This window comes from Malus domestica, chromosome 11 (assembly GCF_042453785.1).
Source record: "Malus domestica chromosome 11, GDT2T_hap1".
Classification (NCBI taxonomy): domain Eukaryota; kingdom Viridiplantae; phylum Streptophyta; class Magnoliopsida; order Rosales; family Rosaceae; genus Malus; species Malus domestica.
The window spans coordinates 10300407-10327958 of record NC_091671.1 but is presented as its reverse complement, the minus strand read 5'-3'; the positions used below and the strand labels follow the sequence as shown (position 1 = coordinate 10327958).

At 35.2% G+C, this 27552-nt stretch overlaps 1 protein-coding gene and 1 long non-coding RNA gene across 4 annotated transcripts; both read right to left on the bottom strand.

The window, feature by feature from the left end:
* Positions 1–4176: 4176 nt before the first annotated feature.
* Positions 4177–5256, bottom strand: LOC139189615 (uncharacterized). The gene is made up of 3 exons (XR_011573430.1): positions 5125–5256; positions 4957–5049; positions 4177–4537 (listed from the first exon to the last, which is right to left on the bottom strand). It is a non-coding gene; the product is annotated as an uncharacterized lncRNA (long non-coding RNA).
* A 6818-nt stretch (positions 5257–12074) lies between these two features.
* On the bottom strand, positions 12075–27218 carry LOC103447767 (E3 UFM1-protein ligase 1 homolog). Of its 3 annotated transcripts, none has more exons than XM_070808641.1 (20): positions 26937–27218; positions 26338–26649; positions 25992–26258; positions 25702–25749; positions 25227–25292; positions 25000–25103; positions 24487–24580; positions 24352–24408; positions 23226–23658; positions 22967–23121; positions 22735–22800; positions 22575–22643; positions 22346–22441; positions 22129–22194; positions 21481–21527; positions 21320–21383; positions 21125–21202; positions 20966–21028; positions 20166–20258; positions 12075–12372 (listed from the first exon to the last, which is right to left on the bottom strand). In XM_070808641.1, the coding sequence occupies exons 1-20, from the start codon at positions 27108–27110 to the stop codon at positions 12271–12273; spliced, it is 2454 nt and encodes an 817-aa protein (XP_070664742.1). In that variant the 5' UTR covers positions 27111–27218; the 3' UTR covers positions 12075–12270. The 3 variants fall into 3 exon arrangements, with proteins under 3 accessions (XP_070664742.1, XP_008385190.3, XP_070664743.1); XM_008386968.4 differs by lacking the exon at positions 12075–12372 and adding an exon at positions 19374–19767; XM_070808642.1 differs by lacking the exons at positions 12075–12372; positions 24352–24408 and adding an exon at positions 19374–19767.
* Between the last annotated feature and the right edge of the window lie 334 nt (positions 27219–27552).

Below are 27552 nucleotides of genomic sequence, written 5' to 3'. Positions count from 1 at the left end.
AAGATTTCTGGCGAAGTAGAAAGCACATGAATCGTACTGTTCAATCACCCACTTCCCACACGCAACAGTAGCTCATGGGTACCACAGATAACTTTGCCAAAGTTCTCTGACAAAGTTGAGACACGTGAAGCTTGCAGCTCCCACTACATCGCTTTGACCAAGAAGGGTAAAAGAATTGCAAAGAAACAACACTAACAAAGTTTAGACACATAAATTTTGAAGGTCTAGCTACCATATTATTACCCACAAGGGTAAAGGAACAGTACCACTGCTGGATAATTGGAAAGTCCCGGTGTGTCAACCTCTGTGCTTCGTGGCAAGGTAGACTAGCAAACATGCCCAACCTTTACTCACATTCGAGAAAACACTCCTAACAAGATTGCTTGCTCCAAAATCGAAGAGGCACCGCCCTCCGAATCTCGAGAGCCAGACTCCCAACATGATTACTTTCTCAAAAATCGAAGAGAGGGTAAAGGAACAGTACCACTGCTGGATAATTGGAAAGTCCCTGTGTGTCAACCTTTGTGCTTCGTGGCAAGGTAGACTAGCAAACATGCCCAACCTTTACTCACATTCGAGAAAACACTCCCAACAAGATTACTTGCTCCAAAATCGAAGAGGCACCGCCCTCCGAATCTCGAGAGCCAGACTCCCAACATGATTACTTTCTCAAAATCGAAGAGAGGGTAAAGGAACAGTACCACTGCTGGATAATTGGAAAGTCCCTGTGTGTCGACCTCTGTGCTTCGTGGCAAGGTAGACTAGCAAACATGCCCAACCTTTACTCACATTCGAGAAAACACTCCCAACAAGATTGCTTGCTCCAAAATCGAAGAGGCACGGCCCTCCGAATCTCGAGAGCCAGACTCCCAACATGATTACTTTCTCAAAAATCGAAGAGACACCGCTCTCCGAATCTCGAGAGCCAGACCCCCAGCAGGATTGCTTTCTCAAAAATCGAAGAGGCATCGTTCTCCGAATCTCGAGAGCCAGACCCCCAGCAGGATTGCTTTCTCAAAAATCGAAGAGGCATCGTTCTCCGAATCTCGAGAGCCAGACCCCCGACAGGTCTGTAATCTTCACACGCAACATCAGCTTTCCAGATACCACAAACCACTTTTTCAAAGTGCTCTGACAGAGTTAAAACATGTGAAGCTGGCAGCTCCCACTACCGTGCTATAACCAAGCAGGGTAAAGGAATAACATTATTACTTGATGTTAGGGAGACTCCTATATATGTCGACTTCCATCCCTAACGGACAGGCAGACCTGCAAAAATGCTCAACCCTTTCTCTTATCTGAGAGGGCACTCCCAACAAAGCCTTTCGAAATATTCAGCTTTCTTTCCCCCCGATAATACCTCTGTAAACAAGCTATACTAGAGCAAGATTATCTCATATCATCAGGGTTAAAAGCAAGAGTATCCCATATCATGCTTTTTCCCTGTCTTTTCCTTTGGCCTTGTTCTTACCTGCAAGACAAGGAGAAAGAGAGCAATCAGTCAGCACTTGGAATCAAGCTTTCAGCTAGGAACTGACTGCCTGGAACCCCTTACCTGATTACTTACCTGGCATTGCTCTCGAGTACTCATCTTCAACATCTTATGCTTCCAGGGAAGATACCGCATCTGCCTGAGGAACAGATAGGGCAAGTGAGAAGGATACAAGGAAGCATGTGGAGACAAGCGTAACAGCACACGTGCCGATACATCCACTACTCTATCAAAAGCAAAAGTATCCCATATCAGCAGGGTCGAACGTACTCTAGATTTGATGGACTTGTTTTGACCCTCAAATTCTTCAGTCGGCCTTATACTCTGGAGGAAACCAGAAAACCCTCCAGCCCAGTTCAAGAATAAGCCTGTGGAAAGTTACTTCTTCAAAAGCAAAAGTATCCCATATCATCTCTCCTCATTTTTCTTCTCTTTATCCTTCATGCTGCCTGCAAGATAGGGAGAATGTGAACAATCAGCCGGAGCTCTGATTGCTTACCTTGTCTGTCACCTCTTTCAGCAAATCCCCCAGCTCGGCGACTTGGGGGACTCCTACTACATGGTTTGTATCTCGCTTGACCAAGCATGAAACTACAAGTAAGCTTCAAGTGAAATTGATACATTACCTTGTGCATCTCCACCAGTTACAGATACCACCCCTGGATGGAGGAAGAGTACTTCCAGAGAAGATGCCACATCTACCTATGAGACAGATAAGGCAAGTCAAGACGATACCACACTCCGGTACTTAGAAGTTTCGTGGCTACGAGATCATTCTCCCACAATATTTCCTAATGTCATTTGTACTAAATCATTCACTTGTACCCACTAAAGGAGAGCTTGAACCTATGTACTTGTGTAAACCCTTCACAATTAATGAGAACTCCTATATTCCGTGGACGTAGCCAATCTGGGTGAACCACGTACATCTTGTGTTTGCTTTCCTATCTCTCTCCATTTATATACTTATCCACACTAATGACCGGAGCAATCTAGCGAAGATCACAAAAAGTGACCGTTTTCGCTACCTAGGATCTATCTTGCAAGAGAACGGAGAATTAGATGGAGATCTCAACCATAGAATACAAGCTGGATGGATGAAGTGTAAGAGTGCATCCGGCGTGTTGTGTGACCGTCGTAGGCCACTGAAGCTCAAGGGAAAATTTTATAGGACGGCAATAAGGCCAGCGATGTTGTATGGCACAGAATGTTGGGCGGTGAAGCATCAACGTACACAAAATGGGTGTAGCGGAGATAAGGATGCTTCGTGGGATGTATGGGCACACGAGAAAGGATAAGATTGGGAATTAGGATATCCGAGGTAAAGTAGGAGTAGCCAAAATTGAAGGAAATATAAGAGAAAATCGGTTCCGGTGGTTTGGACATGTGCAAAGAAGGCCTACTGACGCTCCGGTTCGAAAATGTGACTACGGGACAGAGGTTCGGGGCCGAAGGAGTAGAGGAAGACCTAAGAAAACTTTGGAAGAGACCCTAAGAAAAGACTTGAGTACTTGGATCTAACGGAGGACATGACACAAATGAGCGCAATGGCGTTCTAGGATTCATATAGCCGACCCCACTTAGTGGGAAAAGGCTTTGTTGTTGTTGTTGTTGTTGTTGTTGTTGGCTTGCACTTCAATGAAAGGAGGGCAACAACCCAATTTTTGGCCTGCGTGGCTATAAGGCAGCCAGCCAACCAAGTGGGGACCAACGATTATTAATTTGTATTTTTGGTAATATTTTATTATTATTATTATTATTATTATTATTATTATTTATCCTAATTATTAAATAAAGTTATTAAAGTGTCGTTGGTTAAGATTTAAAATTTTAAAACATTTTTCATTATTTTTCTTTTTATATTCAAACTCAATTCTACTTTATATTTAAAGAATTTTTAAAAATTAAATTAAATCGCGCCAACAGCAGTTAAAATTCAATTTGATAAATCACCATCAATCACAATTCAAACTTCAACCACAAAAAATGTCAAAGCCTCAACCAAAAGAAATACTTTTATCCGTTATCAAATGAAAACTTTAAATCTTGCAATCCCAGAACATATACATATTTTATTTAACATGAAGTGTGACGACCATGAATGATATGTTCTTTTAAACCAAATTGCGTTCTTAATCTTTATTGGATGTTGCATTCTTAATCTATATTATTAATGGATAAAAAAATGATTATTTACTATGCCTTGTTGATGTTACCCACTACATATTTATTATTGCAATGATTTAATTTATTTTCTACACCGTGTTGCGTGCTATGTTGCTCTACACTATTATTTAATTTCCTCAACCAATAATAAAAATAAAAATAAAGTCTTATATTATTATTGGCCCTTTCATTTGTTTTACTGTCTTTATTTGGGTGATGAATTGTTTGTAAGCGATTGCGACTAAATTAGTAAGAAATGAATTACAAAAAAATTTCTCAAGCATCATCATCATTTTTAATATTCTCAACACAACGCCAAATGTACCTTAAACACAAGTGTTATCTCATGTGTCATTGTATAAGTGGAGAAATTTGATTTTTAAGTGGTTAAATTTTTAATATAAATGTCTCACTACTTGTATTCTAATGTATTACTTTGTGTTCTGAAAGTATTGAAAAATCTCTTCCAAACATGGGGTGACTTTCCACCGAAGCCCGGTCCGGGCGTGTCATGTGTATTCAGAACATAAAATTTCTCAGTTCTTTAATGTTAAATCATACCAAAACTGAAGTAGCATCCATAACAAATTCAAGACTGACCCCCACAAGGGATCTACTAATTTCCAAGCCCTTCTTAATAATCTTTCTTTTTTACAAGATATAGATGTAGTAATGATATTTAAACACTAAAATACGAACGCTAATCTCTAATTTGAAGCACTCCACTGTGTTTTCAGAGGTTCATTTCACTTTCGGAAACAAGATTTTAAGTCAGAGTCAGGATTGTGAGGTGCGTAAGACCAGGCCTTTGAGTGCAGGCATTTGAGTCTCCAAAAGCTCGCTTCTGTTCAAAAGTCTATCAGATGAACAATCTTCTTCCTGATGCAAACAGAGATTGTGTACATTAAATTAAGTAATGAGTCCGACTACTAGCATAAGATTAATTAATACTTCAACGAGACAGTAAAGAAATTTAGAAAATTTAACGGTAAAGCTGCACATTTTATCGGATGATACAATATTCTACCATTTATGAACTCCTTGAAGATTTATTTATTTATTTATTATTTTTGTTAAACGATAGACTTGTTAGATTAGGGAGCCGAAGGGGTTCGAATCCACACCATGGTGCAAGGTCAACACTCATTTCCACCACTATTGTAGAGGGCCACTTGCCCTTGAAGAAGAACTCTTTTAAGTGCTATAGAATATTGGCTCAGGGATGAAAATTTATGGATCAATTGTTATCATTGCATACACCAAGTATCTGACTAGAAAACCGCAAAATAACTACTCACCTCTCCACTTGCACCAGATATTAACGTTAACAAGGTCACTGTTGCAGTTTGATAATCTGTCAGGATCTTGAAGGCTGATTCATCCAGTTTATCCTGAAAAAAGTTGTGTTGTTATTAGGTACAGAATAATGGAAACAATATGCACACAAATACAGGGAGCCAGAGTACCGTTGGAGCTCAGTAATAGCAAAGTACCAGCAACGTTCTCTCTGAAGCAATTAGCAGAGCAACTAATGTGTCCTTATACATAGATTGGGTGTTCAATACGGAAAAGAAATGAGATGATGATTTCTATTGAGGAAAATAAGACAGGATAGGGAGATGTGATGTCTTTGTTTAAGAGAGAAGATAGGAAGTTTCCCTTAATCGGATGTACAAGAAAAAAGGGCAGGAAGACTGTTTATGTTTACCACTGTACCCTTTTATTCAAATGAAAAAAATTAACCACCATATCTTGTCTCTTTCTTTTACTGTGCCTTGTTGCTGAAGCTTACCACTACATATTTTTTATTGCAAGGATTTAAATGTATGCTGTGTTGCTATGCACTATTATCCTCAACAAATAAAACAAAAAAAAAGGTCATATTATTATTGGCCCCCTGTTTTAACAAAGCAGGCACTTAGCATCGGCCACAAACTCTACTCCAAACTTGGCTCAACGATTTCATTTCTTTTCTAGTTTTTGTCTGGGTGATGGATTGTCAAGTGGTAAGTGATAGTGACTAAATTAGTAAGGAATGAATTACACAAAAGTCATTGGAATCACCAATTTATGATAAACAAATAATATAATGTTTAATTAGATTAATAGTCCAGTAGTAATAGAGTAGTTGGAAAATAGCCCATGAAGTAAAAAAAATTGGATTTAAGCTCCTGTGGTGGTGAAGTCTGTTAGAATATGGGCCAAAAATTGAAAATTTCATCAACTCTTTGTTAATTGTTAGCACATGATGCTCACGTAGGCCTAAATTCTAATAGACTTCACCACATAGACTTAAATCCTAATTTTTTACTACATGCACTATCTTCCAACTACCATATCCCCATACGACTAGCCATAAAATAATGTTATATTCAAACTCAAAAATAGAAATCTGCAGCCTGCATATGAGTGTGGCAAACACCAACGTGGAATACAAATCCAATCCAACATTCAAGAAAAGAAAGTAAAAAAGGGAGAGAGGGAGGGAGAAAACGGAAATCAAAATCGTAAATTTGAAGAGGAAAGAAAACTTAGTGCCCAAATGGGAACGAAAAGTTACACACTCACCATTATTCTTGCTTGAATCGTGGACAAAAACAGTTTTTTAAGTTATTGTTCAAATTCCCGCTAAATTTAAATTGAGTAATGTTCATCTAAGGTTCTCATTTTCGGGGTTTGTGAGATTCTTTTTTATTTAAACTTTTAAATTAATTTAATAGTCGATTAATCGATAATTTAATATTATTCTTGTTACACCCAAACAAATCATCTCAATCCCCTCTCTCCCCTACCCATCTCTCGCCCTTTCATCCTCTCTCTCTCTCCCTTCCCCTTCCATCTTCTCCCCCTACGTGTCAAATGTTTTGGGCAGTTGGTTGGACGCGAGAGGCATTCAGCCTTCTGTATGATGCAAATGTTTGTTGACTTCCAATCACTAGGTCCCAAACTACAGACTGTTTCTGCGTTTGCTGTTGAGCACATCAAGGGTTTTGTTCTCATCGAAGCTGACAAGAAATCTGATAATAATGAGGTGATCTTTCCTTGTTTAGCCAAATACTATTCTTAATCTTAATATACTAATATATGCACTGCTACTCACACAAAAAGCTTAGATGGAGAGGGAGGGGAAGAAGGGAGAGAGGGATAGAGAGAAGAGAGATAGGTAGGAAAAGAAGATAGAAGGGTTTCACGCGTGAAATTTTTTTTTTAATCGAGATTATCATTTGTTAGGGTATAACAAAAATAATATAAGGTTATTAATTAATCCAATGTCGAACTAATTTAAAATTTTAAATAAAAGACAAACAATTACACATAGAGTATACTTTTAATATTTAATTTTATATTGAGACAACACTTTTTAAACATTTCAATGAGAGACAAACAATAATAAATGTGAAGATGACATCATTTGCTTTTTTTTCTCTGGAGTTTCACTTACGAAAATACCCTTTATTTTTGGTATTTTTTTCACACTTCTCTCTCCAGCATTGGAGTTGTTCGTGCCACCTAGGCTCTTTGTTTCTCGGGGTTCAAAGGGACGATGTGTTATGTGCAAGTTGGGCATCTACACTTTTTTGCCACAAAAAGGAGATTCTTATCATTAGTTGAGGTTGGCTAGTACAAAAACTAAAACAATTCTATTTACACTTGGGAAAGAGACTTTGGAAAACCTATTTCAAATTTATTTGTTTCATCAGGTACATCAAACCTGCTCTCAAACTTTTTAAAAGGATAAAAAAAATTGATCCAAGTAAACAAAAAACCAAATTACAAAAAAAACGTCAATCTTATATCCTTATATAGTTAGACATCGTTTCATGAACTCTCAAAGGATTGAACACATGATATAAGAGAAATTAAATTAATATACAGTGATTAATTTAATTTGAAGGAGGATGTTACTTAACTTTGAACTTAATTTGATTGATAAAAAAGTAAATTCTTTGTAACTTATAAATACCAAGTAAGAATCAATGTAACCCAACCCAACACAAAATAGGCTTCCCCATTTACTAATTCTTCTAAAACTATACAAATTGGTTCTATTATAAAATATATAAAATTGGTTCAATTTCGTGCTCCACGATGCTCTCAATTCTTCCGTAACTCTCACCTCCCTCGCATGAGTAAAAAAGTTGCTTTTTTTTATTTAAAGTATTAAAGTCAATTAAGTTGCATATTTTATTTAAAGTAAAGAAAGTATACAAAATTGATTTTACATGTATTTGAAATTGATTCTGCAAAAATAGTCGAAGATGATTTGAATTGATTCTGCAAAAATTGTCAAAGGCAAGTTGAACTGATTCTGCAAATGGTTGAGGACGGGTTTAACTGATTCTACAGATGGTCGAGGACGGGTTTAACTAATTCTACAAAAACAGTCGAGGACGAATTAAACTGATTCTATAAAAATGGTCAAAAACGGGTTGAACTGATTTTGCAAATAGTCGATGACGAGTTGAACTGATTCTGCAAAAATAATTAGGGATATGTTGAACTGATTCTACAAAAATGATCAATGATGGGTTGAACTAATTATGCAAAAATGATCGAAGAAGGGTTGACCTGATTCTACAAATGGTCGATGATAGGTTAAACTGATTTTGCAAAAATGGCCGAAGACAAGCTGAACTAATTCTGCAAAAAAATGGTCGAGGACGAGTTAAACTGATTTTGCAAAAATGATCGAGGACAGGTTGAACTAATTCTGGAAAAAATGGTCGAATACGGGTTATACTGATTTTGCAAATGATCGAGAATGGGTTGAACTGATTTTGCAAAAATTGTCAAAGATGGGTTGAACTGATTATAATAATAAATGATGCAACTTATTCTACATATAGTTTCAAAACTGAATCTGCAGAAATAGTCGAAGATGGGTGGAGCTTATGACACATATTAATTTTGTTGGAGTTGTGAGGGTTGGGTTATATTAAAAGTCTAAATTCTTAGGGGTATGATTGGTATTTTAAAATATCGTTTTCATTTTTTTGGGCTAGGCTTTAATTATTTTTATACTTTTGTGTCTCCTTGACATATTTAAAAACTAGTAGAGTTCTTTGAAATATAATAAAAGTTTTTGTCTCTATATATAAAACTCCTTTTTTTGTAACGAATTTTAATGTATTACTTTCAGTCTTTTTTATTTATTTTTTGTTTCAAGGGTGTTATAGTCCAATTCTTTTTGTTGAACCCTCGTTTCACCAAAACAAGCCCCTGGCTTTATAATAGTAAGAGATTTATTTTACTTCACTCCACGGATAGGGGATTACTTTCTGTAGAGAACCCCAGGGAGTGCCAAGTGTATCAGAGCAAAAAACAATTCTTAGTTCTTTACCAAAACTGAACTAGCATCCAGACTAAATTCAAGAATGACCTTCACAAGCGATTTACTAATTTATGTGCCTTTCTTAATAATCATTTTTACAAGATATAGACGTACTAATGAACCTATTGGTCCACAAATTCTGTTGAATGAGATTCCATTGCACGAATCTATTGAGGAGTCGCCATTGGAGACCCCATTTGAGACACCGTTGGCAACCCCTATTGAACCGGCCACACAAACTGAAGAAACAACGAGGCCTATTGGTAAGAAGGTTGCTAAGAAAAAACTGCAAGAGGGAATTCTTCGAGTAAAGATTATTAAAAAATCGTTGATGAATTGGCTCGCCAACATTCATTGAATATGGAACTAGACAGGTTAACATATGAGCAAAACAAGGCTAGAGATAAAGCAAAAGCGAGAGAAAGATAGTTGAATCAGCAAGAAAGGCAAGAGGACAAGGATCGGGAGATCATATCCTGACGCCTCGACGGTCAATCTCCTAATTTCAAAATGTTTTTGAAGTGAAAAAATCGCATCATGAGAAGAAGGTTTTACTTGGAAGATGAGAAAGTTCCACAAATTCCAAGAAAAAACGGATTGAGCCACAATGATTTTATTTTATCTTAAAAATTAATTATGTTTGTTGTAATGCAATGACTTTCCTTTGTATTTGAAATTATTTATTGGAATTATAACGCCCACATTCATTAAAAATTAAAAGAAATATTTGTCAATAGTAATCATCTTTGCCATTGTTCTTCCTCCTCTCAAACTGGTGAACTTCCATAAATGCAATTACTGTTTAGAGTGAAAAGTAAGCACAATTTTGTTGCCCTTACCCTCTAATTACCGTTGCCCTTCACTAACTAGTGTAGATGCTCCAATAGCAAAGTACCAACAATGATCTCTCTGAAGCAATTAGCAGAGCAACTAATGTGTCCTTATACATTGATTGGGCGTTCAATACGGAAACCAAATGAGATGATACTTCTATTGAGGAAAATAAGACAGTGGATAGGATATGTACTCTCTTTTGTCTAAAAGCTAGAAGACAGGAAGTTTTCCTTTAATCGGATGTACAAGAAAAAAAGGCGACAAGACTATTTATGTTTACCACTGTACCCTTTTATTCAAATGAGAAATTGATCGTAAAATAACGGAAAATGAAATGACGAGTTTTATTTTCTAGAATTTGTAAAAAAAATTATTTGATTAACTTAACAGAATAATGGAATTAGATATAAAATTCGTTATTTTTAAACTCTTAATCGTAAAAATTGGAAAATAACATCTATTTACATTGAATTTAAACTGGGAATACAAGGTCCTAAATTTCAAGTTTTTCTTTTTCATGTGAAAATTCTAAATTTTTATATTTATGAATCCAAGGGAATTGATGCATGTCAATTTAGAAATTCTAACTTTTATCTAAATTTCAAGTTATCTCCGTCATCCAAACATAGTGTAAGTTCACTTTAAGAAGTTTAGTTTCTATGGTGACTTGAATATTGTAACATACTACTCAACAGATCCTGAGTAGAAAATCTCATTCACCAAAATATATAAAAATCAAAATTAACCACCATATCTTGTCACTTTCTTATTCTCCCAGTTGCTAACTGGATCAAATGTAATAATTTATTGATAACTGGTTGCCAGGTTATAGTTATAACAGTTTTGACTTTTTCTCAAAAACACTTTTTGACTTTTTCCCGAAATATTGTGCTTATAGTTATAACAGTTTCGATTATAAATAAGATATTTTGTTAATTGGCCAGATTATAGTCAAGTATTATTCATGACCTTATGCCTCAGTCTAAGAAATTCAAGGGCAGATTGGATGGTCAACCAATCCTAACTCAGGTTAGGCTCGAGTTGTCCAATTTTATTTAGAGAGTTCTAATGAAAAGGATTCTTCAAACCAAAACTAACCTAATAATTTTATTTAATTAAAATGGCTTGCACTTCAATGAAAGGAGGGCAACAACCCAATTTTTGGCGTGCGTGGCTATAAGGCAGCCAACCAGCCAAGTGGGGACCAACAATTGATTAATTTGTGTTTTTGTTAATATTGTTTTATTATTATTATTATTCGTCCTAATTATTAAATAAAGTTATTAAAGTGTGTTTGGTTAAGATTTAAAATTTTAAAACATTTTTCATTATTTTCCTTTTTATATTCAAACTCCGTTCTACTTTATATTTAAAGAATTTTTTAAATCAAATCGCGTCAACACCATTTAAAATTCAATTTGATAAATCACTATCAATCACAATTCATACTTCAACCACAAAAAATGTCAAAGCCTCGACCAAAAGAAATGCAAACGCCACTTTTATCCGTTATCAAATGAAAACTTTGAATCTTGTCATTCCAGAACATATACATATTTTATTTAACATGAAGTGTGATGACCATGAATGATATGTTCTTTTAAATCAAATTGCATTCTTAATCTTTATTGGATGTTGCATTCTTAATCTATATTATTAATGGATATTGTACTTATGTCAAAAAAAAAGATTATTTACTATGCCTTGTTGTTGAACTTACCCACTACATATTTATTATTGCAATGACTTAATTTATTTTCTACACCGTGTTGCGTGCTAAGTTGCTCTACACTATTATTTAATTTCCTCAACCAATAATAAAAAATAAAAATAAAGTCTTATATTATTATTGGCCCTTTCATTTGTTTTCCAGTCTTTGTTTGGGTGATGCATTGTTTGTAAGCAAATGCGACTTAATTAGTAAGAAATGAATTACAAAAAAAATTCTCAAGCATCATCATCATTTTTAATATTCTCAACACAACGCCAAATGTACCTGAAACACAGGTGGTATATCACGTGTCATTGTATAAGTGGGGAAGTTTTATTTTGTAAGTTAAATTTTTAACATAAGTGTTTCACTACTTGTATTCTAGTGTATCACTTTGTGTTCCGAAAATATTGAAAAATCTCTTCCAGATGTGGGGTTACTTTCCACCGAAGCCCGGTCCGGGCGTGCCATTTGTATTCAGAACATAAAATTTCTCAGTTCTTTAATGTTAAGTCATACCAAAACTGAAGTAGCATCCATAACAAATTCAAGACTGACCCCCACAAGGGATGTACTAATTTCGAAGCCTTTCTTAATAATCTTTCTTTTTTACAAGATATAGATGTAGTAATGATATTTAAACACTAAAATACGAACGCTAATCTCTAATTTGAAGCATTTCACTGTGTTTTCAGAGGTTCATTTCACTTTCGGAAACAAGATTTTAAGTCAGAGTCAGGATTGTGAGGTGCGTAAGACCAGGCCTTTGACTGCAGGCATTTGAGTCTCCAAAAGCTCCCTTCTGTTCAAAAGTCTATCAGATGAACAATCTTCTTCCTGATGCAAACAGAGATTGCGTACATTAAATTAAGTAATGAGTCCGACTACTAGCATAAGATTAATTAATACTTCATCGAGACAGTAAAGAAATTTTGAAAATTTAAGGGTAAAGTTGTACATTTTATCGGATGATACAATATTCTACCACTTACGAACTCCTTGAAGATTTTTTCTTTTTGGTCAAACGATAAATTTGTTAGATTAGGGAGCCGATAGGGTTCGAACTCACGTTATGATGCAAAGGTCAACACTCCTCTCTACCATTGCGATAAATGGCCACTTACCCTTGAAGAAGAACTCTTATAAGTGCTATAGAATATTGGCCACAAACTCTACTCCATACTTGGCTCAACGCTTTCATTTCTTTTCTAGTCTTTGTCTGGGTGATGGATTGTCAAGTGGTAAGTGATAGTGACTAAATTAGTAAGGAATGAATTACAAAAAGTCATCGGAATCACCAATTTATGATAAACAAATAAAATAATGTTTAATTAGATTAATAGTTTGGTAGTGATAATGTAGTTGGAAAATAGCTCATGAAGTAAAAAAAAACTTAGGATTTAAGCTCCTGTGGTGAAGTCTGTTAGAATTTAGACCAAAAATTAAAAATTTCATCAATTCTTCGTTAATTGTTAGCACATGAGGCTCACATTGGCCTAAATCCTAATATACTTCACCACATAGGCTTAAATCTTAATTTTTTATCACATGTATTATCTTCCAACTACTCTATCCTCATAGGACTAGCCATAAAATAATGTTATATTCAAACTCGAAAATAGAAATCTGCAGCCTGCATATGAGTGAGGCAAACACCAACGTGGAATACAAATCCAATCCAACATTCAAGAAAAAAAAAAAAAAAAAGGAGAGAGGGAGGGAGAAAAAGGAAATCAAAATCGTAAATTTGAAGAGGAAAGAAAACTTACTGCCCAAATGGGAACGAAAAGTTACACACTTTAATTTTAGTTATTGTTCAAATTCCTGCTAAACTCAGATCGAGTAATGCTCATCTAAGGTTCTCATTTTGAGGGTTTGTAAGGTTCTTTTTTATTTAAACTCTTAAATTAATTTTACAGTCGATTAATCAATAACTTTAATATTATTCTTGTTACACTCAAACAAATCATCTCAATCCCCTTTCTTCCCTACGCATCTCCCTCCCTTCCATCCTCTCTCTCTCCCTTCCCATTCCATCTTCTTCCCCTTCCATCTTCTTCCCCTACGCATCAACTGTTTTGGGAAGTTGGTTGGACGCGAGAGGCATTCAGCCTTCTGTATGATGCAAATGTTCGTTGACTTCCAATCACTAGGTGCCAAACTACAGATTGTTTCTGCGTTTGCTGTTGAGCACATCAAGGGTTTTGTTCTCATCGAAGCTGACAAGAAATCTGATAATAATGAGGTGATCTTTCCTTGTTTAGCCAAATACTATTCTTAATCTTAATATACTAATATATGCACTGCTACTCACACAAAATGCGTAGATGGAGAGGGAGGGGGAGAAGGGAGAGAGGGATTGAAGGGAGAGAGGGATAGAGAGAAGAGAGATAGGTAGGAGAAGAAGATAGAAGGGTTTCACGCGTGAAACTTTTTTTTTTAATCGAGATTATCATTTTGTTAGGGTATAACAGGAATAGTATAAGGTTATTAATTAATCCACTGTCGGACTATTTTAAAATTTTAAATGAAAGACAAGCAATTACACATAGAGTATACTTTTAATATTTAATTTTATATTGAGACAACACTTTTTAAACATTTCAATGAGAGACAAACAATAATAAATATGAAGATGACATCATTTGCTTTTTTTTCTCTGGAGTTTAACTCACGAAAATACTCTTTATTTTTTGTATCTTTTCACATTTCTCTCTCAAGTATTGGAGTTGTTCGTGCCACTTAGGCGCCTTATTTCTCGGGGTTGAAAGAGACTATGTATTATGTGCAGGTTGTGCATCTACACCTTTTTGCCGCAAAAAGGAGTTTCCCATCATTAGTTGAGGTTGACTAGTACCAAAACTAAAACAATTCTATTTACACTTGGGAAAGAGACTTTGGAAAACCTATTTCAAATTTATTTGTTTCGTCAGGTACATCAAACATGCTCTCAAACTTTTTAAAAGGATAAAAAAAATTGATCCAAGTAAAAAAAAAAAACCAAATTACAAAACAAACGTCAATCTTATATCCTTATACATTTAGACATTGTTTAATGAACTCTCAAAGGATTGAACACATGATGGGGTCTGCATAAGGGAAATTAAATTAATATACAGTGATTAATTTAATTTGAAGGAGGATGTTACTTAACTTTGAACTTAATTTGATTGATAAAAATGTAAATTCTTTAGAACTTATAAATACCAAGTAAGAATCAATGTAACCCAACCCAACACAAAATAGGCTTCCCCATTTACTAATTCCTCTAAAACTATACAAATTGGTTCTATTATAAAATATATAAAATTGGTTCAATTTCGTGCTCTACGATGCTCTCGATTCTTCCGTAACTCTCACCTCCCTCGCATGAATAAGAAAGTTGCATTTTTTTTTTTAAAGTATTAAAGTCAATTAAGTTGCATGTTTTTTTTTAAGTAAAAAAAGTATACAAAATTGATTTTACATGTATTTGAAATTGATTCTGCAAAAATAGTCGAAGATGGTTTGAATTGATTATGCAAAAATTGTCGAAGGCAAGTTGAACTGATTCTACAAATGGTTGATGCGGGTTTAACTGATTCTGCAGATGGTCGAGGACAGGTTGAACTGATTCTACAAAAACGGTCGAGGACGGATTAAACTGATTCTGCAAAAAATGTCAAAAACGGGTTGAACTGATTTTGCAAATGGTCGATGATGGGTTGAACTGATTCTGCAAAAATCGTTGAGGATATGTTGAACTGATTCTACAAAAATGATCAATGACGGGTTGAACTAATTATGCAAAAATAGTCGAAGACGGGTTGAACTGATTCTGCAAATGGTCGATGATAAGTTGAACTGATTTTGCAAAAATGGTCGAAGACAAGCTGAACTAATTCTGCAAAAAATGGTCGATGACGAGTTAAACTAATTTTGCAAAAATGATCAAAGACAAGTTGAACTGATTCTAAAAAAAATAGTCAAATACGGGTTGTACTGATTCTACAAATGGTCGAGGATGGGTTGAACTAATTATGCAAAAATGATCGAAGACGGGTTGAATTGGTTCTGCAAAAATAGTCGAAAGCGGGTTGAACTGATTCTGCAAAAATGGTCGAGAACGAGTTGAACTGATTTTGCAAAAATAGTCGAATATTGGTTGAACTGATTCTACAAAAATAGTCAAAGATTGATTGAATTGATTATAGTAATAAATCATGCAAACTTATTCTACATATAGTTTCAAAACTGATTCTGCAGAAATAATCAAAGATGGGTTGAGTTTATGACACATATTAATTTTGTTAGAGTTGTGAGGGTTGGGTTCTACTAAAAGTCTAAAATCTTAGGGGTGTGATTGGTTTTTTAAAATATCGTTTTCATGTTTTTTGGCTGGGCTTTAATTATTTTTATACTTTTGTGTCTCATTGACATATTTAAAAACTAATAGAGTTCCTTGAAATATAATAAAAGTTTTTGTCTCTATATATAAAACTCCTTTTTGTGACGAATTTTGAAGTATTAATTTTAGTCTTTTTTATTTATTTTTTGTTTCAAGGGAGTTTTAGTCCAATTCTTTTTGTTGAACCCTCGTTTCACCAAAACAAGCCCCTGGCTTTATAGTAGTAAGAGATTTCTTTTACTTCACTCCACGGATAGGGGATTACTTTTTATAGAGACCCCCAGGGAGTGCTAAGTGTATCAGAACAAAAAAAAAATCGTAATTCTTTACCAAAACTTAACTAGCATCCAGACTAAATTCAAGAATGACCTTCACAAGGAATTTACTAATTTCCATGCCTTTCTTAATAATCATTTTTACAACATATAGACGTACTAATGAACCTATTGGTCCACAAATTCAGTTGAATGAGATTCTATTGCACGAATCAACTATTGAGGAGTCATCATTGGAGAACCCATTTGAGACACCATTGGCGACCCCTATTGAACCGGCCACACAAACTGAAGAAATAACAAGGCCTATTGGTAAGAAGGTTGCTAAGAAAAAAGCTGCAAGAGGGAGTTCTTTGAGTAATGATTATTCAAAAATCGTTGATGAATTGGCTCGCCAACATTCATTGAATATGGAATGAGACAGGTTAACATATGAGCAAAACAAGGCTAAAAATGAAGCAAATGCGAGAGAAAGACAGTTGAATCAGCAAGAAAGGCAAGAGGACAAGGATCGGGAGATCATGTCCTGACGCCTCGACAGTGAATCTCCTAGTTTCAAAATGTTTTTGAAGTGAAAAAATCGCATCATGAGAAGAAGGTTTTCCTTGGAAGATGAGGAAGTTCCACACATTCCAAGAAAAGACAGATTGAGCCACACTGATTTTATCTTAAAAATTAATTATGTTTGTTGTAATGCATTGACTTTCCTTTGTATTTGAAATTATTTATTGGAATTATAACACCCACATTCATAAAAAAATTAAAACAAATATTTGTCAATAGTTTGCCATTGCTCTTCCTCCTTCCAAACTGGTGAACTTGCACAAAGGTAATTACTATTTAGAGTGAAAAGTAAACGTAATTTTATTGCCCTTACCCTCTAATTGCCGTTGCCCTTCACCAACTAGTGTAGATGCTCCAATAGCAAAGTACCAACAACGTTCTCTCTGAAGCAATTAGCAGAGCAACTAATGTGTCCTTATTCATTGATTGGGCGTTCAATACGGAAACGAAATGAGATGATACTTCTATTGAGGAAAATAAGACAGTGGATAGGATATGTACTCTCTTTTGTTTAAGAGAGAAAATAGGAAGTTTTCCTTTAATCGGATGTACAAGAAAAAAAGGCGACAAGACTATTTATGTTTACCACTGTACCCTTTTATTCAAATGAGAAATTAATCGTAGGAACTCTTCTAGTAAGGGTAGAATTCCTGGCGTTCAGTTCCTTGACATCATGTTTGGATGAAGAAAATTAATTTTACTAAAGAATTTAAAAAAATAACAGAAAATGAAATGACGAGTTTTATTTTCTAGAATTTCTAAATTTTCTTATTTGATTAACCTAACAGAACAATGGAATTGGATATGAAATTCATTATTTTTAAAGTCTTAATCGTAAAAATTGGAAAATGACATCTTTTTACATTGAATTTAAACTAGGAATAGGAGGTCCTAAATTTCAAGTTTTTCTTTTCCACGCGAAATTTCTAAATTTCTATATTAATGAATCTAAACAAGTGAATTGATGCATGTCAATTTATAAATTCTGACTTTTATCTAAATTTCAAGTTATCTCCCTCGTCCAAAGATAGTATAAATTCACTTTAAAAAGTTTAGATTCTATGGTGACTTGAATATTGGAACATGCTACTCAACAGATCTTGAGTAGTAAATCTCATTCACCAAAAGATATAAAAATCAAAATTAACCACCATATCTTGTCTCTTTCTTATTCTCCCAGTTGCTAACTGGATCAAATGTTATAATTTATTGATAACTGGTTGCCAAGTTTTAGTTATAACAGTTTTGACTTTTTCTCAAAAACACTTTTGACTTTTTCACAAACTATTGTGCTTATAGTTATAACAGTTTCGATTATAAATAAGATATTCTGTTAATTGGCCAAGTTGTAGTCAAGTATTATTTATGACCTTGTGACTCAGTCTAAGAAATTCGGCGACGGATTGGATGGTTAACCAATCCTAACTCAGATTAGGCTTGAGTTGTCCAATTTTATTTAGAGAGTTCTAACGAAAAAGATTCTTCAAACCTAAACTAACCTAATAATTTTATTTAATTAAAATGGCTTGCACTTCAATGAAAGGAGGGCAACAACCCAATTTTTGGCGTGCGTGGCTACAAGGCAGCCAACCAGCCAAGTGGGGACCATTTTTGTTAATATTTTATTATTATTATTATTCGTTCTAATTATTAAATAAAGTTATTAAAATGTGTCTGGTTAAGATTTAAAGTTTTAAATCATTTTTCATTATTTTTCTTTTTATATTCAAACTCAGTTCTATTTATATTTAAAGAATTTTTTTAAGTTAAATCAAATCGAGTCAACACCAGTTAAAATTCAATTTGATAAATCACTATCAATCACAATTCAAACTTCAACCACAAAAAATGTCAAAGCCTCGACCAAAAGAAATACAAACGCCACTTTTATCCTTTATCAAATGAAAACTGTGAATCTTGCCATTCCAGAACATATACATATTGTATTTAACATGAAGTGTGATGACCATGAATGATATGTTCTTTTAAACCAAATTGCATTCTTAATCTTTATTGGATGTTGCATTCTTAATCTATATTATTAATGGATATTGTACTTATGTCAAAAAAAAAAAGATTACTTACTATGCCTTGTTGTTGAAGTTACCCACTACATATTTATTATTGCAATGATTTAATTTATTTTCTACACCGTGTTACGCGCTATTTTGCTATGCACTATTATTCAATTTCCTCAACCAATAATAAAAAATAAAATAAAAGGTCTTATATTATTATTGGCCCTTTCATTTGTTTTCCAGTCTTTGTTTGGGTGATGGATTGTTTGTTAGCGATTGCGACTAAATTAGTAAGAAATGAAGGAGGAGGGGGAGGGCGTCAGGTAGTCGACAGCCGGCACTCCATGATCACGTCGAATCCTTATGAAAATGAATCCAGAACAAATCATCATCATTTTTAATATTCTCAACACAATGCCAAATGTACCTGAAATATAGGTGGTATATCACGTGTCATTGTATAAATGAGGGGAAGTTTTATTTTGCAAGTTGTTAAATTTTTAACATAAGTGTCTCACTACTTGTATTCTAGTGTATCGCTATGTGTTTCGAAAATATTGAAAAATCTCTTCCAGACGTGGGGTTACTTTCCACCCACCGAAGCCCGGTCCGGGCGTGCCATTTGTATTCAGAACATAAAATTTCTCAGTTCTTTAATGTTAAGTCATACCAAAACTGAAGTAGCATCCATAACAAATTCAAGACTGACCCCCACAAGGGATCTACTAATTTCTAAGCCTTTCTTAATAATCTTTCTTTTTTACAAGATATTGATGTAGTAATGATATTTAAACACTAATATATGAACGCCAATCTCTAATTTGAAGCATTCCACTGTGTTTTCAGAGGTTCATTTCATTTTCGGAAACAAGATTTCAAGTCAGAGTCAGGATTGTGAGGTGCGTAAGACCAGGCCCTTGAGTGCAGGCATTTGAGTCTCCAAAAGCTCCCTTCTGTTCAAGAGTCTATCAGATGAACAATCTTCTTCCTGATGCAAACACACATTAAATTAAGTAATGAGTCCGGTTAATAGCATAAGATTAATTAATACTTCAACGAGACAGTAAAGAAATTTTGAAAATTTAAGGGTAAACCTGCACATTTTATCGGATGATACAATACTCTACCATTTATGAACTCCTTGAAGATTTTTTTTTTTGGTCAAATGATAGATTTGTTAGATTAGGGAGCCGATGGGATTCGAACTCACGTCATGGTTCAAGGTCAACACTCCTCTCCACCACTGTGGTAGAGAGCCACTTGCCCTTGAAGAAAAACTTTTTCAAGTGCTATAAAATATTGGCTCAGGGATGAAAATTTATGGATCAATTGTTATCATTGCATACACCAAGTATCTGACTAGAAAACCGCAAAATAATTGCTCACCTCTACACTTGCAGCAGATATTAACGTTAACAGTGTCACTGTTGCAGTTTGATAATCTGTCAGGATCTTGAAGGCTGATTCATCCAGTTTATCCTGAAAAAAGTTGTGTTGTTAATAGGAACAGAATACTGGAAACAATATGCACACAAATACAGGGAGCCAGAGCATCGTTGGAGCTCAGTAATAGCAAAGTACCAGCAACGTTCTCTCTGAAGCAATTAGCAGAGCAGCTGATGTGTCCTTATACATTGATTGGGCGTTCAATACGGAAAAAAAATGAGATGATGATTTCTATTGAGGAAAATAAGACAGGATAGGGAGATGTGATGTCTTTTGTTTAAGAGTGAAGATAGGAAGTTTCCTTTAATCGGATGTACAAGAAAAAAGGGCAGGATGACTGTTTATGTTTACTACTGTACCCTTTTATTCAAATGAAAAAAAAAAAATTAATCGTAGGAACTCTTCTAGTAAGGGTACAATTCCTTGCTTTCAGTTCCTTAAGTTCAGTTTCTATGGTGACTTGAATATTGGAACCTACTACTCAACAGATCTTGTGTAGCAAATCACATCACCAAAATAAATAAAATCCAAAATTAACGACCATATCTTGTCTCTTTCTTTTTCTCCCAGCTGCTAACTGGATCAAGTATTATAATTTATTGAAAAGAATGGAGATATATAGTAATATCTTGTCAAAACTATACTGCTAGGATAATCATCTTGGCTAGACATACTGCAAATATGTTCAACTTGTAGGAGAAGTTAGCAGTGAAAGCTCCCTTCATAAATAAAAAGCGTACCTTCAGCCGTGAAACAGCAACAGCGATGGCCCTTCCAGGTGCTTGAAGAGCTTTATGGTGAAACTACATATGAAAATTCATGTTACTAAACTGGATAAGCACCACGAAGCATGAATGCATGTATTGTACTGAATCTGGTAGCAACAAAAATTAACAAACCTGAACGTAAATCAGGGAAACAACTTTTGGCAAAAGAGGAACTGGATCTGTCTCAGCAGAAACTTGAGACACCAAATCCTGAAAATGATACAGATAGAAAACTGTAAAAGGAAATTTTCATCTCCATATGATCAAGTTACACATCTAGCTATTTGTGGATTATAGATTTGACAATTCCTTATACAAGAGCAAAACCTTCTGATATGAATGCAGAAGCGTTCTTTCCAATTTCTTGTCAAGCTTTTTCAAGAGCAAGCCGCTAGAAAATTTAAACCCAAACGTTTATATTAGCTTCAGAGAAAAATAAGTGCTTCAACGAACCCATCACAAAGACAAATAAATAAGCATGCAAATACCTCTCTTCTGCAATATCTCTTAGAGCAGTCATGAATGCTTCCACCCGCTGCCATGTAGAACATTCAACATGTGAAGTCATTGTGGTAAGTTGACGGAGTTGAGTAACAGTGTAATACATACAAAGTCTTGATTTCATCAAAAGTATATAAGATGGATCACGCAGATAAGAAGAGATACGAATTATAATAATTGCCACTAAACAAAAACTTTCCGCAAAAAATAACATTCCAAGCTTTCAACTGCCTCATTTAATAATGGGTAACCTTCAGAGATAAAAATAATCAGCTCTTCCTTGAACATTGCATACAAAGAAATGGAAACAGATACTAAGATATCAATCTATAAACTGAACTGGTGTTGAGTGCTTAACTTACATACAAAATAATAATAACAAAATGAATGCAAACTCTGCAGAACCAGAAGAGTTTAGAAATCAGAAACAAAGTTCTGAATCCACTAAGGATGCAACCTAAAATAGTTAAGAAAAATGAAAATCACTGTATAAAGGAATATCTATCAATAAAATAGAAATAAATAATTATATACCCAACATTAAACTGAAATATTAGCACAAGATTTGTAACTAATCGATCCAGATAGGTCCAAGAAACAAAAAGTCAACGTGTTTCTACCAAATAAGAACTGACCTTTCCTTCCAATGCTTCAACTACAGCAAGAGCCTTGTTTGAAAGAGATCCAGGAAAATTCTTGGCCTGCAAAAAACCAAAGACCATAAAACTTTTGCTTACCTTGAGTTTTTTTTATTGGATAACGTGATTGACAGGTTTCATATTTATGAAAGAAAATGACAAACTACTCTCTGGAAATGTCAAAATTAACATCAGGTAGTAGATTATTTCCTACAATGGAAGTTCTCTCTCCCGCATTGAGGGAAATAGATTCTGAAATTTGAGGCTCTGCAACTTCTTCAACTCCATTCTTCAATTTGTTGTGCATGTCCTACATCATAGGTATCCATCATTTAAAATCCGTGAAACAGCTCAGCTACATGCATATGGTGACCATTTAATATGGGTATACATGTACATATTGTGACCATGAACATGACAAGATCACAATGAAAAAAAGCTACCAAATTGTGAAGAAGTATGTCGGCAATAGTAGTAGCTGTTGTTCTTAACAGATGCCTGTGAAAAATGACCTGTCAATCATAATTCATAGATGAGCCTTCTTTAGTCCATTGTATCACCAACTGAAACCATTTAATACGCATCACTAGAGGGAAAACTTACTGAGGTTGATTGGTCATCTTCAAACAAATCTAAAGCCTTTTCATAAAGCTGCATATTTAAGAAAGACTGCACGGAAGAAAAGGCAGTTTAGCACATGGAAGATTCTAAATTAAAAGGTTCCAAAAAGCACCTTACTAAAAGATGCCTCTTATACTCCAATAGAATACCCAATGCAAGAACTAAGGAATTGAACAAAAAATATAGTCGTTGCAGCCTTGCAGGAGTTTATTACCTCATCAAGTTTCTTTTGCAAATTATCAAGCAAGTTCTTCATTCTCTCCGCATTTTCTGTAAACAATGCCTTTCTTCTCTCCTTCCAGGAGTTGATTAACTTAGGCCTCAAATAGTGTGCCAAAGGTCCAAGAATCGTTTGGGGACCGTCAAGACCTATCAAATTAGTCCACTGCTTCTATCAACATTGGGTTCGAAACTCATGGCATTAGGTCTCAATGATTAAATGAACAAAGTAGCTGAAGTCAGAATCAACAGACCTTGTTCTTCAAAATCAGGTACTAGCACTGTAATCTTATTCATTACCCAATCTTCTGAAGGGACGTTGAGATTTTCCTCTTTTATTTTCACCAACTTAGCAGCTGCTTTTGACTCTGTGGCCTGCCCGGAAGAGATATTCTTGCCCTTCCTTTGGTTTTTCTTAGATTTCGTAGGAACACTGTCCTGGTTGTCCAGCTCACTCTCAGCTGGCCCTGTCATCATGTTCCCAGCCCCTCTACCTTTTTTCTTTTTTGATCCTTTCTCCGTTGCCTGTTTATTACTGCTGCTGTCACTAACAGTTTCATTTGACTCAGTCGACCTGCTTGTGTCATGACCAATTTTTGTCTCACGCAAATCATCTGACACCACAGTACTGGAAGGAACTGAAACACTAAAGGTTTCCATTTCTTTCTCTAGAAGATCATACACATCCTGTCATGAGGACACATACTCAAAGCATCAGAATTCATAAACCAAAAAGAGGTGTAGAAATGCTTTAAAGTCACAAAGAAGACCTCTAGAAGTCAGAAAGTCCACGAGTCCCACAGCTTTACTTCTACAGTAAATATAAAAACCAGGTTCTTGCTCATTTTTTGGCAAATTAAATTCATTTATATTTCTAACAATAATCACTTTTCAGGCAAGAAATTGTAAATGTACAGGGAGGGTATAAGAGATTTATGGCTGATGGTTCACAAGTAATTCAGTTTAACATTGATGAAAACACCAGGTGCAAATGTGCAAACTTGTGATTAAAATCGTATTTAATTAGCCTGATGCCCTTAGTCAGACATTGTTTTTTTGGATAAATAAAATGCACAATGGATTTTCTGCATTGTAAATTTGTCATTCGTAAAATCCAATAATCATCATAGTCTTGATCAATAGATCTCAAATAAACAACGTGCTTCTGAAAAACAGAATAGATTTTATGAATAGCAAAAATGTCAATGTCATGTTTGTAACTTTTGTTGTTTTTGGGTATGCAATATATGTCAGCATTTTGCTTTCCTACTTGGACTCAACTTAAGAGTTTTAGCCATTAGACCTTAGATAATAAAAATACCTATCAGGGACCTGGATCCTAAAAGTAACTAGTTTTAATATATAGTTCAATGGACATACCTTGATAAAGCCACTGCTAAACACATACGAGTCCCCGAATATTATTGCTTTATCAGACTGCAAAAGATGATGCACATAAGACTTTAACAGATCAAGTGTATGAGTAAAAGAGCAGACTTGATATCAAAAAGGCACCTTGAGACCCTGCTGAATGGAAGGGCAAAGGGACAACAGTTTAGACGCATCTTGAGACCCAAAGGACATCGGCAGTATAGAAAGAGAATCGATCCTGCATTGCTCCATCCAATCATATCAGGAAATAAAAATGTAATGCCTACCTTAACATAACAGTATAATGGAAACACATCCAAGAACATTGTTAAAACAGCTTTCTATATCTATCTACTCCACAAAAAATATCTTGATGAATTTAAGTACCGTTTCAATTATAAGAATTTCAGTGAAACAACAGATTAAATGGCCTTCAGCTAAAAAATTCCAAACCCGAAAGAAAAGAAACAGCACTATCACTATAATAAGATGGCCACTTTGTCCACCCATGAAAGCTATCTAATTAGAGGCACAAAGAGTAAGAAACAGAAAAGGTACAGTGTCAAGTGATAAATTTTCGTACTAAAGTTTTAAGAGGTGATGAAATTAACTCATATATAAAAGTAAAGTATTCATAAAAATAGTAGAGAAGTTTACCAGCTATCACGTTCGAGAGCATCTTCCGTAGCAGCATCAAGCATCTCAATCATTGAGGGGTGAACAAATGTAGTAACCAAAGGTATGCCTTCTGGATATCTGGACTAAATTCAAGTACATAACCACAAATTTTAATTACATAAAAAATAAAAGAAATAAGCAATGACTTCACATATAAACCCTATAAGCTCCAAAATCAGAACGTCAACATGAAAGCAATTAGATACCTGCAAGAACTGAATAGGCTGAGGAATTCTAAGTTTGTGCAGAACATCATAGTTAATGAAAGAATTCTGCAGGAAATTGAAGAACAAGTCAGAAGAAAGAATCATCAACATCTAAGAATGTTCTTCCCTATTTCAAACCAAAAAGAAATGGTCGAAACCACACAAAATGTATTGAACTTTGGTTTCCCAGAAAATTATGTAACCACAAAACCACAAATTCATTGAAAAGGTCCAAAGCCTTGAACTGAGAAGCTACCAGTAATCTTGACACTCTACACATACAAAAAATAGTGCTAAATGCCACATATACTACACTTGTTGAAAAGAAAAGTAAAAGGCCAAATCAGAGGCTGAAACTAAAACATATAACTGAGCATGTAATTAGGAGTACATGTTAAATTTGAAGTTCGGGAAGCATCTAAAGGTTTTTGGACACCACATTTTTACAAATAGGAGGGAGAAAAGGGCTTCATACCTGTGAAAAGAAAGAATCAATTGATTCCTTTTGAGCAATGGCAAAGACCTGTACGAAATTTACAAATAATGTAGACATATAGTCAGCTTTAAAGAATATATGTTTCTTTGATAGAAAGCCAAAAAGTCTATGGGAAGTGATTCTGTAATAACAAAGCTAATGGTTCTGCAAGTTTGTGCTGGAACATTACAGAAGTCCATGTTAATCAGAGTATGCAGTTTTTACTGCGGTCGTCATATGCAATGAAATCGAAGCACCGAAACCAAATGAAACAAGAATATGACACATACATTAGGTGTCCAATGAACTCCTGCGCGAAGTGATCCAAGAAGCTGTCCTTCCTTTACAAGCCCATTAAATAGGGACTGGAAAAAAGAACCTTCTACAGCCACTCCACTCGCTCCATCCATTTCTTGCAGCAACTGCTGTAAAGAACTCCACAACAATGATAAGTTTGTGGGAACTGCGATACCTCTGGCAGCACCACGAACCATGGCAGTAACCCGTGCAACATATGCAGGAGTATACAATTGCCCACCTTCAAGCCTACCTTTCACCTGAATCAAGAGAACAACCCATATCATAATTTTCCTTTCTTCAATTCCAAAATCACTCAAAACCAGGGAAAGTATTTACCAAAGTCCCAAGGCGGGGCTCCAACACAGATGCCACCATTTCCGAACTGACATGCAACTGCGCGGCAAGTTCTGCCAGAGCGATTTGGCTACACTCTTGAAGCCTGTCATTGACTTCTTCGGCGACAGAATCCCAATAAGATTGCGATATTATTTCCCCTTGAATCAACATAAGCCCCAGATCATCCGAAACAACATGTTGAGCTTGCTTCTCAACATGATACAAATCAACTCCGGTAGCGTCCGCCAGGTCAATCAACGAAACACGCCCTAGTTTACCGACCTCCGCCGATATCTCATTCCTCAATTGATCCTATCATTACCACACCACCACCATCATCAAACTCAAATCTTTAAGCCAAAAACCACACCCAGTACTCAAATTACAAATGCAAATATCGTATCGAATAAAATAACAACAATAACACGATAATTAATAATTAAACACAATATTAATTTGAATTGCGATGAAATTCAAAAACCGAAATGCCGTGTTTGATGACCGAAATAAAAAAAGTAAAGAAAGTTTCTTTAGATAATTTCTCGTCTATTTTCTCGAGAAACAAACAGAGAGAGAGAGAGAGAGAGAGAGAGGTATACGGGAGTAATGTATTCTTTGCCGGTGACGGTGTGGAGAAGCTCGAAGTCGATGATATGCAGCTCCTGAAGCTTCTGGACCAATTCGACGACGTTTCGATCGGATAATCTGATGCTCGATTTCGCCTGCTGTGCGAACTCGAATTGCCTCTGCAGTTCCAGCAATTCGTCGTCCATATCAGTGATATGATATCACCGTCCCTGAGTCGACGAGAGAGAGACAGGTCCTTTGCTTGTGCTTTTCTTCTGGTTCGACGTTTTGAAACGGGTTTCCATTGGGCTTCCCGGAAAATATCCGTTTCTCAGGAAAATCTGGATTCTATTGGGCGTCTTTGTAAATTGGGCTTGAAGCCCATTAGAAGGCCCATTTGTATAATATTCGTTTCTTTTGGTATCCGGGAAAGGAAAATAAATAAAAGAATTTAGAGGACCATCCTGCAACAGAATATCCCACTGTCCCCTATTTGCAATTGGGGGACAATAGAGGGGACCATTTTGGCAGCCGCCTCGACAAATGACTATTTGCATTATCATATGTGGTTCCTAATATATCTCAATTATTCATCAAAGTGTTCGTGTTTTTTTCTAGAGTTGAATGTCAACCATAAAATTACGTTTA

Bases quoted from the DNA above. Each gene is read 5' to 3' on its own strand.
- LOC103447767 (XM_070808641.1), bottom strand. From the start codon at position 27,110: ATGGACGACGAATTGCTGGAACTGCAGAGGCAATTCGAGTTCGCACAG. The intron at 22,195-22,345 runs GTAGGAAATAAT...GGTTTTTTGCAG, and splicing joins CGGGAGAGAGAACTTCCATT to GCCAAGAATTTTCCTGGATC. The intron at 12,373-20,165 runs GTGAGCAATTAT...TGTTTGCATCAG, and splicing joins TATCTGCTGCAAGTGTAGAG to GAAGAAGATTGTTCATCTGA.